A 14,534-nucleotide genomic window follows, 5' to 3' on the forward strand; every position below is an offset into this window, starting at 1 on the left:
TGCAGAAAGCAAGTTACTCTTTTTCAGGTGTATTACAAACTCAGATTTGAGGATGTAGATTCTCATTTCTGCTCGCTCACGCTAAACTGCTTTATTTTTCAGTGTGGGTTAGTGATGACAGTCATATGACAACAAAAGGATAACTGAAACATTAATGATGCATCCCCTCAGGTCCTCAAAATGCAAGGTGTGCATTTAATTACAAGGCATGTACTTGTCTGACCATGGAGGAGAAAGAAGACACATCTTTAACAAAGTCTGCCATGAATGTACACACTTTTTTCTGAAAACAGAAATGTAGCTTATATAATGTACTTATTACATACAACAAAAAACTTTATTCTTCCTCAACCTTAAACAAATTAATGAAGATGGTGTTATAAATGTCCTGCAAGTTCAGTTTTCCTTTGAATGAGGCTCAGAAGTGCGAACCACTGACAATCGGGATACTGTTTTCAAAAACACAGTAAACACACCCGTCAGCATGTGCTTTGATTCTTTGTTTGCGTTCCCCTCAGAAGATGATGTGGTGAGGTGGTGAGAGAGAAGGACCACTGAATACACACATTATTTTAAACAAAAAGTTTCAGGGGTGAAGAAATCATGACAGCTGCAGTCACTTGCAAATGCCTTCAATTTAATTTGCTTTAATTTTAAGTAAGTGTGTAGTAAAATATTAAAGTTTTCTCTTATAATTTTTATTTTCATTTATGTTAAAAAAAACAGTAGTATATGGTGTCTGCATTTTGCATACCATCCCCAAAGGGATTCTAACAAACTGTGGAAGAACTGAAATGCACATGCCTGAAGATACTGAAAATAGTTTGTACATGCAAGTTGCTGCTGCTCCTATAAAGTGTTCATGTTTGTTTGAGAATATGGGTATGTTCTTTCTCTTTGCAGTATTTCTGCAGAAATTCAGCAGAAACACAAAATATATAATGGTGACTGGATAGTCCTCTGGATAGATGTTCATGAATGGCTTAAAAATGTCATCACTTCCTACAGTTTTGCACCACTAGCATTTTTAGGCCACAGCAATGTATAAATTGCTAGTATAAGCAAAATGTTAAATAAAATGTTGAAAATCATTTGCAGGTAAAATTAAGGTGAAAACCTAAGCATTTGGTTTAAATGGTATGTTTTCCTGAACACCTTCTCATCATGCAATTTGAATGCATATATTGTACATTATTACTATCTATCCATCTATTTATGATATTAAAATGTTGAAGATCATTTGCAGGTAAAATGAATGGGAAAAATCTAAGCATTTAGTTTAAATGGTATGTTTTCCTGAACACCTTCTCATCATGCAATTTGAATGCATTTACTGTACATCATTACTATCAATTTATTATATAATGCCTTTCCTATCTATCTAAGCCTAACCTTAAGCCTACCCCTATCCATAATATTCCAAATTCTGAAACTCAGTTGGCCCTAATGATTTTGGATAAGAGATTGTTGACCTGTACCCCTTGATCAGATTATGTGGGATACCTAGGCCTGACAATTTATTTTTTAAATTGAAAAATTAGATTGTTGCTAAATTATATACACTAAGAAAACAACGTGTCAAATCCAACAGAATAACCAAGGTTAGGGTGAAATTCACGTCTATTTTTCAGAGATCAAGTGGAACAGGATATGTATTCATTTTCTTTTTTTTTTTTTTGGAATTTCCTTTTATTTCATTTTTTCGCCAGTGGGTCACACTTCCCAAGCTAATACAGGCATGAAATAGTTGCAGTCTTCGTACTTTTATAAAAGATAATTGATTTGACATCACAAGCAAATAGTACACTCTGTAGAAATCTGATGGCATCAGAAGTAACATTATTAGACAGCGGAGAACAATACAAAAAATATAAATGAAGTTATAAATTAATCAAAATGTGTGATTCAAAATTCAGACATATAAAAAAGATTGCACAACACAATTCTTAAAAAGGAGAAGCTCTGGACAACAGGCAACAGAGGCAATGTGTATTTTTCTAAGGAAAAGTGGTTTTGTACAGCATTATCACTGATTATATTGACTCTAATAAAAATAGATAACGTAATTTTTTTTTTCATTACATCAGATCTAGCAGAATCCCTTTCAGAGTTCACATTAGAAATAATGTAAAACTCAAAATCTTGTAGTTGTGACCATAGACTGTAGGTGGCAGCAGCTGAAAACAATTCGACATTGTTCACAGTGTACAGGTATAGTTTTTTTTTCTTCCTTTGAACATAAATAACAATGCTTGCTGTTTATCATATACGGAACCATTAATATAGAGCACAACAAAAAGTTAAATGGTCCGCTTCAGCTTACAAAAAAAAATATTATAAACTGGGCGATTAATGAGGACAAAGGAAATGTTTGCTTTTGTTACAACTTTCGATGTTTAATGTGTCAATGACAATAACATAAGTAATATTCAAATCTCTTAAAACATTTTGTGAGACTGTACATCCTATACAGAATAAATAAGACAAAGTGAAATATTGGTAAATTCAAGATCTGCTGTCAACAGAAAGATGGTGGCCTAAAAGATGATGTTTTGCTGCAATATAATATTCACTAAGAGGCAGCTACATTACAATACACACAGGAACACAGGCGAAACAACGGCCAAATACTCATAAGAATGTTAATGGGAAAGTCATTTTAATTGAATAAAATATGTACTAACATACTATGGCTTGTTTGTTCTTGTCTGTTGAGGCCTTTTGTTAAAAACTGCTTTCTTGTTAAGCAGTTTTTGAACCAATGAGTTTTTAAGGTGCCCTCTATAAATAATAACATAACACTGTCATATCTAATTAATACAATCTAGTGTTAATAGAACCTATCCTAGGCAGCACTGAGTGCAAGGTAGGAACTAGCTTTAGATAGTGTGCTAGTCCATTCATTGCAAGGCCACACAGAACCAATTTGGATTTAACAAATAACCAATGTATCTAAAACAAAGCCTTCACAGATAGAAGAATGTGCAAAATCCACATAGACAATGAATGATCGGCATGGGATTTAAACTTAAAATCTTGGATCTGTGAGCAAAGGTGCTTATCAGTGCTCCATTTTGATGTCCATTAAGTTGACATTCTTCAGAATTACCTGATTAAAAATAATGTTTTCTATTTAACTGGAAAAAAGTACCTAAATGGAAACTAATTCCATTATTGCTGCTTATAATAGCCACTTACTCTATGAGTTACAACCAAGCACAAACTTTGAAAACTGTACAATAAAGATAAAGTGCCAAAATGTACTGTAACTTGAATCTTAAAATATATTCACCACTCATAACACCTCTTTTCTCTGCAACTTCAGCTGTAAATTAAAGTGCTGAAAAGGCAAAAAATTGTGCAAAATAAAGCTTTTACTTTGTAAAACTCAAAAAGGCACGAACATACTGTAAGGATAGCAGAAAGTATAAAAATAACCAGAAACACAACAAAACCTTGCAGTTTCTTTTCAGACATCAAAACATCTCACCTTCTTCCTCCATAGTACATGTGATACAGGCAGACAGCGGCCTAGAAATGATTTTGGCTAAGTGACCTCTCATCAAAATTGTCCTAATGTTTTAAAATACGTAGGATATAATGGTTGGGATTACAGCACTTTACTGGCCTAGGAACCATTGGGAATTTTCCGGCAGAGGCTGATAAAGGTGGCTACGGATAAGATGGACTGGTCTGTACATATAGACATGGTGTCCTATAGCCCTCATTATCAAAAAGTAGGCTAAAGGTAAGGTGACATTTGGCATAGCTTTTTTTGAACTCCTACCTTAGCTTCTGGGTCACTATCAACGCTAGACGCATCTTCATCATCAGACTGGGGCCCATTTCTAGAATTACAGTAGAAAAGAATTAGAAATAGGGTTCACAGTGCTATAAAAGCAAGGTAGCTTATAAGAACAACTAGCTGACGCACCGAAGTTTTAAAGAAGCATAACGTAGGGTGGCTCCTTCAAACTCCTTCAGGCTAGGATCTGGATTTACTGTAGCTGCTTGCAGATCCTGGTGTGGGGAAATAATAAAGAGGTCAAAGACATTATGACTGCTATATAAAAACAAAATACCCTCAATAAAATCTCTTATGTTATGACATGCATCAAACTGACACATAAACATTTTACTTTAACATTACATGCCTTGTAAATCTTTGGTTTTATATATACATGATTTCAGTGTTCCAAAATAAGCAAAACTTGTGAATGATTAACATCAGCCATGGTAAATATGAAAGCAGACTGCTAGGGAAGTGAATATAGCGACTGCCATGCATATGTCAATTAAAATCATCTGCGACTGACAGTTGATATACTTGCCTTCCAAATCTCACTATCAATCTTGCCCCCATTCAGAAGAGCAAAATCACTCCAAGGCTGTTTCTAGACATACAGTCATTCACACAGGTGTAGGGAAAAGCATTGGTAAAAGGGGAAAAAAAAGACAAGACAAGACACCACCGTTAGGTCATTATTTGCATATTATGTTAGTGAAAATACTGCAAACAGTATACAGTTGATGGAGGTCCTCCATTGTCTCATTAGCTAAAATATCTGGGTTTCTGCTAACGTTCAAGAATGTTCCAAAACTAAGTTGAAATTTGTTCACGGGTTTTCAATATTTACCAATTTTTTGAGCAGTTTATAAAGCAATTAATGAAATAAAGATATAACACATTCTTTATTCATCACAAGGCAGTAACAGTTTCAATACAAATCATTCTTAAAACCTTCACCATTTTCATCCATTCCTTCATTCACTAGCTGACCTTACTTATTCAAATAAAAACGTATACACATCCACAATACATTGAGCTTTTCCAGTAATATTTTAATGTTTCAACATCTATGATACAAGAGGAATTTTTATTAAGATTTTGACCGAGCTACTGTTCTACATTAATAACTTCATGCCAGTTTACAAGAATATCTAATGCCAATAAATAGAATATTCACCTGCTTGAATGTTTTTAGTGTTTCATTAGTCAAGCACCTTTATAAAACTGTAGGAACCAAAATGTCTAAGTATAAGACAGGAATAATTCTTAAGTGAAATGCCACTCAATCATTGAGCACATACTCAGTTTTATAGGGTGTGAGAGGCATAATGGATGGACTTACATTCCAATTGGGATGGGTAGTGAAGCTTTTACTGGCCCGGTATCTATTATGGAATGACAGTGCAGATGGAGGTGGGAAGAAGAAATAATAAGTGAATTGGGGAAAGCTGATGAAAGGAACAGTTTACTCTAAGCATGATAGGTGGCAATGAACCTTTCGCATGACCCCAGCTTACACCAGTAGGGTTGCATCGGACTTGCAGTTCAGGGAGGCATCCTTACTAAGGTCCCTAGGTACCACAGACATAGAATTACTAGACTTTGCATGACCAGCAGTATCGTACGTCAACGTCGCTGCCACATTGCAAGTGGCACTGCTGTGGAGTGAAGTAATGGATAAAGATGCCTCACGCATGTGCTGCTTGGGATTGTACAAACCATTGTACACTCCAAACCAGATGTCGGGGGAATACATTTCATGGGTAAGGCTGAACAATTGTTTTGGTTATATTTGGCCATTAGAAAATCCAGTTTTATAATCTTAGCACTCAAGGTCACCTTACAATAAAATTAAACAACATTAGTAAAATTAAAATGAGAGAATGCTAAATCAAAAAGCAATAATTAGCAAACAAACAAGGATAGCTGGAAGTAACAGCGCAAAATTCACAATTGGTATGCCAGTTTGAAAAGAGTGCAAGGGGGCAGTTTTAAAATGTGTTATTAAATTGAGCTGATGTATATGAGAGGGAAGAGAATTCCCGAGTTGAGGAGCACTATGAAAGAGCTCAAGCTCCTATAGAACAGAGTTTGATGTGTGGTACAGAAAGTAGAGCTGCAGATGAGGATCTGAGTGAGCGAGAGGATTGTAAGTCTGTAGGAGATCAGTGAGGTTGTGGAGAGCTTTAAATGTTAAGAGCAATATTTTGTATTGTATTCAGTAGTTAACAGGGAGCCAGTGAAGTTGAGAGAGAATAGGTGAAATACGTTAAGCGGATTTAGAACAGGTTATTATTCTGGCAGCAGAATTTTGAAGAAGTTGTAAGTGATGGATAAGTTTTTGTGGGATGCCAGATAGAATAGCATTACAGTAATCTATACGTGAGGTGACTAGGACATTAACCAATACTTCAATACTGTGTTGCGTAAGAACAGGACGAAGTCTAGAAATGTTTCAGAGATGGAAGAAGGCAGTCCGAGAAATGTTACTTATATGGGAGGAATTATTTAATAATAATAATTATTATTATTATTATTTAATAATTGCCATTATTAGTGTATAAATGGATATAAATAGTTGCATTTAAAAAATTTGCCAAAATCTGTTGTATGTAAGCGATGCTGTTTTAAAAGTTATTGTTTTATCATTAGAAAACCCGGTTTCCACGTCTACCTGTGTTAGTTTAAATGGCACTTTTGCCACTCGCAATATGGCGTACACGCTGACGTATCGTGTCGACTGGGCAACACAGTAAATGCGGCATCTACCTAATATATGTCTATGCTGGGTACTGCCAGGAGAAGATTCCCCTTCATGGAGGTTCCGCCTGATCCGGAAGTGTTTCCTTGGTGCAAAGTTGTGGCACTGGAAGTACTCACAAGCCCAACATAAAAGAAGTCACCTGACTTCACTCAGGCAGCTGGAGTCAGGAGGTGGAGGACAAGGCTTGCCTGGAGGAGAGTGGAGGATAATAAAAGGAAGAGGAATTGTGACTGTGCTAATAGGGAAAAGAGTCTGTGAAAAGGTACTGTATTCAATAAGAATACTGCATTTGAACCCAGGACTGTTGTCTTTGTGGTTGTGTCTGAGGTTTGGGGGACTCAGACACCCTTTAGTGGCCACAAGGGACAATTAAAAGATGCCAATTAACTTATCCTATATGTCTTTGGAATGTGGCAGGGAACCTGAACAATCCCAAGGAAAAAATGAGTGGGGAAAAAATGTAAACTTCAGTGACTGATCAGGATTTGAACCTACAACTTTGGAGCTTTGGAGCTTAAGGGCTTTTCATTTACTATTACTATATACTTTTCATTTCACATACATCATGCTGCCCATATTAAATCTTATTATACACAGCTGGGATTTTCTGCAATTCATCACAACAGTAAAAGAAAACAGAATGCTATCCATTTTTTAAATTATTATTATTTTTTTTATTTTATTAATTTTATTGTAATCATTCCATACAAATCGATCAACTTTTACAAAAAATAGGATTGAAAACTGCATTTTTTTAAATTAACTATAAATACGAAGAATATTAAAATCTGTAAGCATTAATACCTAAAGACAAAGACTACAAAAATTCCGGCAGCACTGAAGATTACCAAGAACACACCTGACTTCATCATTCTTAAATGGAAGAAATTTCAAACAACTACAACTCTTCCTAATGCTGGCCATCCAGCTGAGGTGAGCAATCACTGGAGAAGGGCCATGGTAAGAAAGGTGACCAAAAACCCAACTGTCACTCTGGCTCACTTCCAAAGAACCTGTGTGGAAATGGGAAAAACTTCCAGAGGAACAACTATTACAGCAATGCGACACTGATCTGGGCTTTATTACAGAGTGGCAAAACACAATGGCAAAAAAGATACATGGAACCCGGCTTGAAGTTTGGAAAAAGACACCTGAAATTCTTCCAGACTGTGAGAAACAAGATTCTCCCTTCTGATGAAACCAAGACTAGTGTTATGGCTGTAGGTTTTTTAGTGGCACAGACTGGAAGAAGAGACAGGGCTGAGTGAAAACTCAATGAATTGCAATATAGAAACATCCTTTAAAGAAATCCTGCCCCAAAGCACTCAGACTGGGCCAAAGGTTTGTTTTTCAACAGGCCAATGACCCTAAGCACAAAGCAAAGACAATACAGGAGTGGCTTTGGGATATCTGTGTGAATATCCTTGAGTGTCCTAGCCAGAGCCCAGACTTAATCCCAAACAAACATCTTTGGACAGATCTGAAAATAGCTGTCCACCAATAGGTTCCATTAAGCATGACAAAGCTTGAAAAGACCTGCAGAGAAGAATGACAAAAAATTTCCAAATCCAAGTTTGTGAAGCTTGTCATGTCATACTAAAAATGACACCAGGCTGTAATCACTGCCAAAGGTGCGTCAACAAAATACTGAGTAAAGGGTCTGAATGTTTTCTGTACTGTGATATTTTTGCATTTTTGTTTATTTTAATAAATCTGAAAACATTTCTAAAATATTGTTTTCACTTTGTCATTCTGGAGTATTGAGTGTAGCTTGACATGGGGAAAAAATTAATGGTTTTAGCACAAGGCTGCAACATAATAAAATATGAAAAAAAATGAAAGAGCCAGAAGATTTTCTGAAACCACTGTATACAGATAACTTATATTAAAATGTTTATGGTCAGGAGCAGAATTTCAGCCTCTCATATGCTATGTTGGACAAAGGCTGGCTATAAGACGTCTTGGCAGTGATGCCAGGGTCCTAAATAATAAATAGATCTCTAAAACTAGTAAGGTGTTGTAGTGTATTAGCCATTATGGATGCAACACAAGATGACATATTTTATTGGGTAACTGAACAGATTACAATATGCAAGCTTTCGAGGCAGCTCAGGCCAAATTTTCACACAAGTTGTAACACAGAAACTGGAATTTCCTGAGTTTATATAGACACTAGGACAGAGAAAGCACTGGAAAACCTTTAAGTGGGTCATCTTCAATATAGAAAATTAATAGACCCCTCCAAGCAAAGATTCTTTTAGAGGGAGAGGAAAACAATGTACGGTTAAGATCTTTTGATAACTGCCCAACAAAGTCTTTTGAAGTTTTTGATGAGCTTCCATTCTACAGTGGATCTCTAGAAAAATTTGTTGAGTCAGCAAGAGAAATGTAAATAACCCTCAAATCTGGTCATAAACCTCTTGCCTATATTTAAACCATGTTTTAACGTGTTAAATTTTAACATCAGTTTAACTCCCCACTCCTTTCTCTTTTTTGCAGAGTGTTTGTCCAGTTTCTCCCACATAGAGTGCAGTGTCGGGACATTTCATATAGAGAATTAAATAGACCACATTAGATGATCTGCAGGAAAATGATCTCTTTATGCGAAGTTCTAATTGGCAGTGCAGAACAACTACACAATCTATATTATTAATGAAAGGACACGTTTCACATCTTTTCTCTAGGTAGGGAGATGTCCCATTATCTATTGGTTCACTACCTCAAAAGCGTGTATATTGTAATTTTTTTAGTTAGTCAATAAAAGATGTCATTTTGCTTGACTTTTCATTGTATAGTAACAGAGCAGCAGTAGGGAAGGTACACTAGATATTAGGTAAGGAGTCCTTAAAACTGACAAATTAATATACAGTCACGCTGCCTCTTGCTTCTATTGTTAATTAGGTCTTTGCAGGGCCACCTGGCTCTATAATGTAAATTGGGGATCACAATGCAGAGAAATAACCAACTAATACTGACAAAACATACCTTGATTCAATGCTGTTAAAATAAAAAAAAAGTCAAAAAGCTAATTAAATCAAAAAAGTCAGTATCTTGTGTGTATCTTCATAATTACAGTGAAATGAATGATTCTCTAACCAGAAGAGCTCAACCTATTGCTTTACTTACAGGATGCTGTAATGGTATTAATGTTTACGTACAGCACATGGAATTAGAGTAATTTGCGATATTTTATTCCTTCTAACTATAATTACAAAAATTAAGGCATGCCTAACAAAGTGTCAATGACATATGTAGTGAAATGGAAAACTCATATTTGGTATCTATCTATCTATCTATCTATCTATCTAATTCACCAACAACAAAAACAGTACCGCAGGGTAATTTCAGTAGTTCATCCATTAAGATTTACAAAGATCAATGCAAACAAATAGACTTTTTCCCAACAAATGTTCAGCTATGTGAAATGCATTTTTAAAAAATAAACTACCCTGACTTACAAAAATGTATATTGCAGGGCAACCAGCAAAGGATCGTTATTATCTCCATTTTTACAAAACAAGGAATATATCAAGACAGACAAACTTTGGTGCAACATTATAAATAAGACAGCTACAAAAATGGGGAGTGAAGGGCAGGCAAGGAGTTGGGACTGATAATGCACACCATCATACATACACAACAATGTTAAACGTCTTGTACTTAATCTCTGCAACTAACAAAATATTTTTGCTTCTGCCTATGTCAAAAAGAGTGTCCATGTGTTACACATAACAGTAAACACCTGAATAAAGACACATTCCACGCCTTTCCCAAGAAACCTACACTCCAACTGCATCTTGTCAAGATTTTAATAACAACTGAGATATAAAGTATGGAAAGTCACTAGACTCTCATTAGTTTAACATCTCATTCCAGATTTCTTTATATGTCCACCTGTCAGCAGCCTATCCGTAACCATCCACTTCTAAACAATTTTGGTAGTCTCAAGAATTCCTGAGAAAATGATCTCTGATATTTACAAACTCTCTCTTTCACCCCATCCCTCTTCCTCTCTCTCTTGCTTAGCTACAGCAAGGACAGGTATTTACATTTTATGAAATTCCATAGATTGATAGCAATAAGTAAATGATTAAGAAAATCATGAAAGATGCATTTCTTCTGAAAGCTGGCAAATATCATTTGGAAGTTTTTCATTTTCATTTATATATGTATTTAAACCAATCTTGCAGTACAGTAATTAAGACTCATAGTAAAATGACACTGGGTGAAAAGTAATGATACGTTTCCCCAATATGTGGTAAAATAGCTTTTACTGAATAATGTGAATGAAACTAAATTAAGGGAAATACATATTACTGCATAATATAAATAGGAAAAATCTTTTCTGTCAAAGATAACTTCCAATGAAAATTCTTTTAGTTCTGCTGACTTCATTTCCAGCTGCAGCCAAAAAAGATGTGCCACTTACAAAGTAACAGCTATTGACAAAGCCACATGATGGCACTGTGTCATCAGATGATGATGTGGCAATCTGCTCCACTGAATCATCAAGCGTCGCATTCATGAGATGGTTTCCAGGAGCTAAAAAGACCTCATTCTGTGTAATCTCCTAAAGATGGAAAGAAAGAAGGTAAGAGATAAGTCTCTGACAGCAGATGTAATGTAGAAATATAAATCTGCAAAATACATCAATATATCCTAACAAATTTAAAATATATATAAGCTCACAAATGAACATTCCTATACCATATGTATACTGCTGTTGGTTATGAGGCTTATATTGTATAGGAAGATGATACCAAATGCGTGTATTAGACCAGAAAAATTTTGGATCACTGTCTTAGTGATCACAACATAAGTACTGTGAATTACTGAATGTACTGAAGGTTGAATAGTTGAAGCCATACTGCAGAATTCTAGACAACTGTCAATCTGTGCTAATGAAGCTTTATTAGTTTAAAATGTAGTTTACATTAGCAACAGAAAATGGGCAACAATTATATGTAAGTCCAATTCATAAACTGAGCCTTCACTTTAGTTTTTAGGAGACAGGACAATACAGCTTCTCCAGGGACATTTTCATGTATCAGTTATCTCCTCCAGTACCATATGGTGACACAGCACTACATTTGCTCTCCATGTCTGTGACCTCTGCATGTTTTACAGCTGTAGAAAGGTATTTTACATAATAAGTGCAATATGATGTACAAGATTTAGGTGCATTCTTTCAAAAAATGTCTGCCCCCATATCCTTCTAAACCTGTTCTAAAACGTTATTTTTCTCTTTTGTGTCCTATTATAGTCCTGTTAGTATTCTGGCAACTAATGCCCTAATTAGAGCGCTCATTGTTAGATTAAACTGCCCATGAATAGTTTGTGGCTCACAGTTTCAAATTATGTGTAATGATTTGTGTTCATAAAACTACATTCCTTCTCTCTGACATGACTGTTAAATAAACACTACTCAATTTTTTTTAGAACAAGAGTTCTTAACCTTTACATTAATGCAGCCCCCTTCTGGCATGTATGGTATCACTGTGATTTTTATATTATGGTGTCAGTGTGTTTTTAATAATCCATATAGCACTTATCACTTTGATGTGGTGTGTCTCCATCTCAATTGTTTATTACTTTATAAAGTATTTTTCACAGAGTGCAGAATAAAACTGGCCAAAAGAGCTGTAGAGTCTGAACTTGTACTTATTTATTGGCGAGAACTCTGCAATTTCAAAGGAAAAGCTGCATTTCTTCTCTCTCTCTCTGCAATTTTTGGTTAATATGAAAACCTACAATGCAGTGTTGAGTATCCAAACACAGTGCACAGTATCAGCATAAGCCAATTCAAGCAGGTGCTGGAGGAACACCTGGAGTTGGCTACAGTTTTAGGATAGCTACAAGTAGTAGCAGGGTGGCACTCACCATGGGTTGAAGTGACAGCACATGGGCTAGCTTTCCTTCAGGAAAAGCATGGACCACCAAGAGTGGTGCACTTTGTCATTTTCAAAACACAGCAGTGGATCAGCCATCAGTTTTACGGGGCAGAGTGAAAACAGGATGTGGAACTATTCATCAATCAATGTGACAAATTAACCATTTACAACAAAACCCAGTCCTCAGTTACTTGGCTCTCTTCAGGCCCTCCGGGTAGAAGCACTTATGGTGCTGGTGGCACATGGACATTTTGGGTTCCTTCCAAATAACAGATACTGGGAATTGCTTTGTTAACTATACAAACATGACCCACGATCACAGCGTGACCACCAATGCTAACACGATCATTACAGGTGTGCTAAAAGTACCACTGCAGGTATGCCAGCTTCTCCAAATCCAAAAGACTGGTATCAATCTACAATATCTTATGTCTGACGGCCTTTTGGAGCAATTCAGCAGAACCCTGGTCATTAAGTTCTTTATCAGCATAGCAGAGTAAAAGAAGGGCATCTCTCTGCCATACATTAGGCTTATTGCTCTGCTCTGCAGGCGTTGACTCACTTCATATATGCCCATACTTATGTTTGGACTATAACTGTGATCTCCTGCATCCCTGGCCTTCAGGACACCCACATTAAGTCTGAAATCAGCACATATCCAGGGCCAAAGTATACTCAGAATTTGAGGCAAAGTCTGCATATTGCCCACACACTAGATCAGGACCATCAGAAGGATGCTAGCAATCAGCAGAAGAGGACATATGAGAGACATTACCTGGTGTGGTTGTACAGTTACGAACGAAAAAGGTACTCTGTCGTGAACTAGGCAACACTCAACATAGCTCATATGGATACTGCCCCAGCTGTCTGAGATAGTGTATCAAAGTGTATCAATTAAAATATATTTTTGAAGCTAAGACAGGTAGCAACTGACAGTGCAAGAATAAACACTTTAGTATTTTAAGAACCACAAAACACACTTTACTTACTGTATGATATCATTGAGTTTACCAGGACTTAGAACTAAGCACTTGAAGATAGCATCCAATAACACTATAAAGTATATATTATATGCACTGTATGTACTGTAGAGTGGAAAAATGTAGCCCAAGCTGTCTTAAACCTAAATGTGAAAGTGTGATTGTGTTCAATACGTCTTTTAAAATACTAATATTTATTAATATATGGGTATTTTTTATTAGTAATGTGTCATAGACATCAACAAAAGCTACAATTTAAAAAACAAACAAATACTGTTCTAATTTAAAAATTGAGCACTTAATTTTGCTCAAAGCTATATACTCCATCTTGTGGATGGAAATAACATTGCATTAAAGATGAAAAGCTAAACCAGAGCATGTTGCTGTGCATGAAAATGTGCCCAAGTGTGAATTCTCAGCTGGCTTCAAATGTCTTAGCTTTTTGGTAAAATCATCACTACAAGTACAGTTTCATTACACTCTGAAGGATGTAGTGTTAAGATCTCACACCATACCTCATTTTCTGGAGTGGATGATGGGGTGATTGAACTAAGTGAACCCTTTCGAGACCCCTTTATGTCAGCTGATACAGAAACAGGGCGTTCCCATTGTGTTGTTCCAGTTGGTATGTGCCAGTAATAAATGCCAGCAATATCATTGATCTTCTTCCAGCCTGGGGGAAGGTCTGGGTCTGTTTGAAAGGACTGGTCACTCCATATATCTGCTGGGAAAAAAGAATAAATTCTAAAGGTTAAAACTTTTTTAAAATAATAACTTAAGTGAAAAGCAAAGCATATTACATCCAGATGTTACTATATATATATATATACATATATATACACACACACACTAGCCATGTGTGCCCAACTACGTTGCGCATGTTAAAGTTGTCTGTGAAGGGCTCCCTGTTTAAACGCGGTCCTTCGTCGCACAGCATTATGATTTTTTATAAGGGAAACAAAATTACAAAAGAAAACCCTTGGACATTGATTCGATAGGAACGGCCTACTCGGAATCACTGTCCGAATAGTAATTATGTGGTGGTGTAGGAGCATTTCTGCTTCTGTCCATTCACAGTCCGTCTCGTTTTCACGACGCTGTCGTTTCCT

The 14,534-nt window shown here is 36.1% G+C and overlaps 1 protein-coding gene across 14 annotated transcripts in view; it reads right to left on the reverse strand.

The window, feature by feature from the left end:
* The window catches only part of apbb2b (amyloid beta (A4) precursor protein-binding, family B, member 2b), a 336,334-nt gene that overhangs the window by 133,514 nt on the left and 188,286 nt on the right, over positions 1–14,534 (reverse strand). For 10 of the 14 annotated variants that reach the window (XM_039751336.1, XM_039751338.1, XM_039751341.1 and 7 more), the window contains 5 exons: positions 13,941–14,149; positions 10,984–11,124; positions 4,332–4,394; positions 3,935–4,020; positions 3,788–3,848 (listed from right to left, as the gene is read on the reverse strand). In XM_039751336.1, the coding sequence (XP_039607270.1) occupies positions 3,788–3,848; positions 3,935–4,020; positions 4,332–4,394; positions 10,984–11,124; positions 13,941–14,149 (560 nt within the window). The remainder of the gene's footprint in view (positions 1–3,787; positions 3,849–3,934; positions 4,021–4,331; positions 4,395–10,983; positions 11,125–13,940; positions 14,150–14,534) is intronic. The other 4 variants (XM_039751348.1, XM_039751340.1, XM_039751347.1 and 1 more) reach the window with 2 other exon arrangements.

The sequence above is a fragment of the Polypterus senegalus genome, chromosome 4 (assembly GCF_016835505.1).
Source record: "Polypterus senegalus isolate Bchr_013 chromosome 4, ASM1683550v1, whole genome shotgun sequence".
Lineage (NCBI taxonomy): Eukaryota > Metazoa > Chordata > Cladistia > Polypteriformes > Polypteridae > Polypterus > Polypterus senegalus.